The sequence below is a fragment of the Macroventuria anomochaeta genome (assembly GCF_010093625.1).
Source record: "Macroventuria anomochaeta strain CBS 525.71 unplaced genomic scaffold BU25scaffold_15, whole genome shotgun sequence".
In the NCBI taxonomy this organism is placed as follows: Eukaryota; Fungi; Ascomycota; class Dothideomycetes; order Pleosporales; family Didymellaceae; genus Macroventuria; species Macroventuria anomochaeta.
This window is the reverse complement of record NW_022985376.1, coordinates 364,315-366,999: the sequence shown is the minus strand read 5'-3', so window position 1 is coordinate 366,999 and position 2,685 is coordinate 364,315. Positions and strand designations below refer to the sequence as shown.

The 2,685-nt window shown below is 48.5% G+C and overlaps 1 protein-coding gene across 1 annotated transcript; it reads right to left on the bottom strand.

Moving 5' to 3' along the window:
* Positions 1–1,603: 1,603 nt before the first annotated feature.
* BU25DRAFT_302532 (uncharacterized protein) lies at positions 1,604–1,861 on the bottom strand (the record flags this gene model as incomplete). The annotated part of the gene is made up of 1 exon (XM_033702010.1): positions 1,604–1,861. A coding segment is annotated over one exon (258 nt), but the record flags the coding sequence as incomplete, so codon positions are not given.
* Between the last annotated feature and the right edge of the window lie 824 nt (positions 1,862–2,685).

The following is a 2,685-nucleotide window of genomic DNA, read 5'->3' as shown; positions in this document are numbered from 1 at the left end:
GGTACGTTATCGTAAAGTTGAATCGGGACAGGTATTCGGACCAACGTGCCTGTCGGTGGCTGAGTTGCTTAGTGGTTGTAAAGTACTGCAGGTTCTTGTGGTCAGTAAGGACCTGAATCGGATGCGCTGCTCTTTCCAGTTCAGGTCTCCATTGTTCAAAGCAACGTACTATTGCGAGCAACTCTTTATCGTATATCTCATAATTACCCTCAGCAGGGTTCATTTGTTTAGAGAAGTAAGCAATCGGGCGAGTTACACCGCCCTCATCGGTCTGGGATAGTACGCCCGCTACTACGTAGTCGGAGGCGTCTGCTTCTACCAGAATCGGAAGGTCAGGGTCGAAGTGTCGGAGTATGGGTGCTTCCGTGAAGGCCTTCTTGAGTTGATCAAAGGCCTTTCGGCAGTCCGTATTGAAGTCAAATCGTATATCTTTCCTAGTGAGCGCTATCAGTGGGCCCACCAATGCGGAGAAGTCGTCAATAAATCGTCAATAGAAGTTTGCAAATCCAATAAAGGCGCGTACGTCCTTTACGTTCTTCGGGTACTCCCATTCTAGGATTGTCTTAATCTTGCCTGGATCCATCCAAATCCCATCCGTAGAGATCACGTATCCAAGGTACGTTACTTCGCTCTTGTGGAATTTGCATTTATCAACGTCGAGTTGTAGGCCGGCCTCCTCCATTGCCTTAAGCACTAGACGTATGTACTGTTTATGTTCCGATAACGTTTTGCTATATATCAAGATGTTGTCAATATAGGCCGTGCAGAAGAGGTCAAGGTATGGTCAAAGCGTGTCGTTTACGTAGTGTTGAAACGTGCTTGGGGCATTGGCTAGCCTGAACGGCATAACCAGGTACTCGAAGAGTCCGTATCGGGTCCAAAACGCAGTAAGCCATTCGTCGCCCTTGGCTATTTGAAGTTTGTTGAATGCGGCGATGATGTCCAGTTTTGTATAGAACCTAGCCTTACTTAGTCGACTTAGGGTTTCCTGAAGTAGGGGGATCGGATAGCGATTCTTAACCGTTAGGGTGTTCAACCCTCGGTAGTCAACGCAGAATCGGAGGCCTCCTCCTGGCTTTTTAACAAAGATAACGGGTGACACAACTGGGGAGGAGCTTGCTCGGATAAAGCCTTTGCTTAGGTTCTCCTTGAGGTACTTCCGCAGAACCTTCAGTTTGTTGACAGACATCCTGTAGAGGCGTCCATAGCCAGGTTGTTTCCCTGGCTTGAGTTTTATCTGGTGGTCGTAAAGGCGCCGTACCGGTAACTTATCGGCTGCGGATCGGGACAAGACGTGTAATAGGTCGTGATACTCAGGAGGGACCTTTGTCTTTGGGTCGGTGTGTACCTTAGTTGCCAGGGCCTTGTCAATGTCTGCAATGGAGATAGCAAAGATCTCGTGATCGGGTCGTCAAGCCAGCATCATGAGCGGAGCTGAGCCAATATGGCAGATGTCTAAGGTTCAGTTGTGGTTCAGAGGGGATTCGGTACGAAAGGTTGAGGATGCCTTTCCATGGAGTCTTATACTCCGTTCAGATTGGTTTTGGGTGTTGTGTAGGTATTGGCGCAGGCAGACGGCCTGGCATTGGGATGAGTTGAACTTCAGAACTTGGTTCTGGTAATCAAAGGCGACTCTGTGCCAATACAGCCAAGGTTGGCCTAGTATCAGATCGTGTTGTCCAGTATTTGTTACGTAGAGCTTCAGTTGCTCCTTGTGGTGTTGATAGGTAATTGTAACAGAGGTCAAATATGAAATGGAACCTCCTTCAAGTTGTTTTCCATTAAATCCAGTTGGGTATATTGTGCGGGAAAGGGGTATCAGTGGGAGGCTCAGTTTGTGCACCAGATCTCTGTTTATATATCCCATGCCATTGGCGCCGGAATTGATAAGGGCCCGTACCGTATCCGTAACCCCTCCTTGCTTCAACAAGGAGGGTACGTTTACTTGGTATTCCTAGTCATCAGTTGGAGAGGCTGTCCATAGGTTGGTAGAGATCTGGTGTTGAATAGGTCCCAGAGGGCGACTTATCCCTGGGACGACCCTTTTTGTGCGTTCTTCCTGTTTCTTGAACAGCTCCTACGGGAGCGTTAGGAAGAGCTACGAGAGTACGCGGAGGGTTCGGATCCACTTCAATTGCAATTCGGGGGCAATACGGGATATGAAAGGGTTGGTTCATTGCTGGCTCTAACCTGCGGGAGGGGAACGGAGTAGTCTCGAGATATATGACCGTGTTTCCCACATTTAAAGCAAAGCCCTTTCTTTTGTCAGTCTTCTCTTTCTTGAGACCCAGCAGGAGCGTAATTCAAGTCGATCTCCATCGCGTCAGGGTCTTGGCAAATAGTTGTTGTTGTTTGGTGATGATACGGACTGGATACGGAGGCGGGAAGGTGCCTTATATTATTATCATAGGTTGCGATCAGATTGGCATAAGTGTTAAGATCATTTGGTAGAGACTCGCCCACCATAGCGTGCTGTAATTCAAGGGGCAGGGAGTTGCGTAGGGAGGCAATAAGTCCTATCTCATTCAGACCTGTATCGGCGGCTAGTCGTCGGAACTCGGCGAAGTGGGCAGTAAAGCTTCGTTTTCCTTGCTTAAGGTTACCCAGCTTGCTCAAGGCTGTCAGTTCCTTGTTTGGGTCGCCGTAGGTTGCCTCCAGGAATCCAATAAACTGATCTACGTTGCA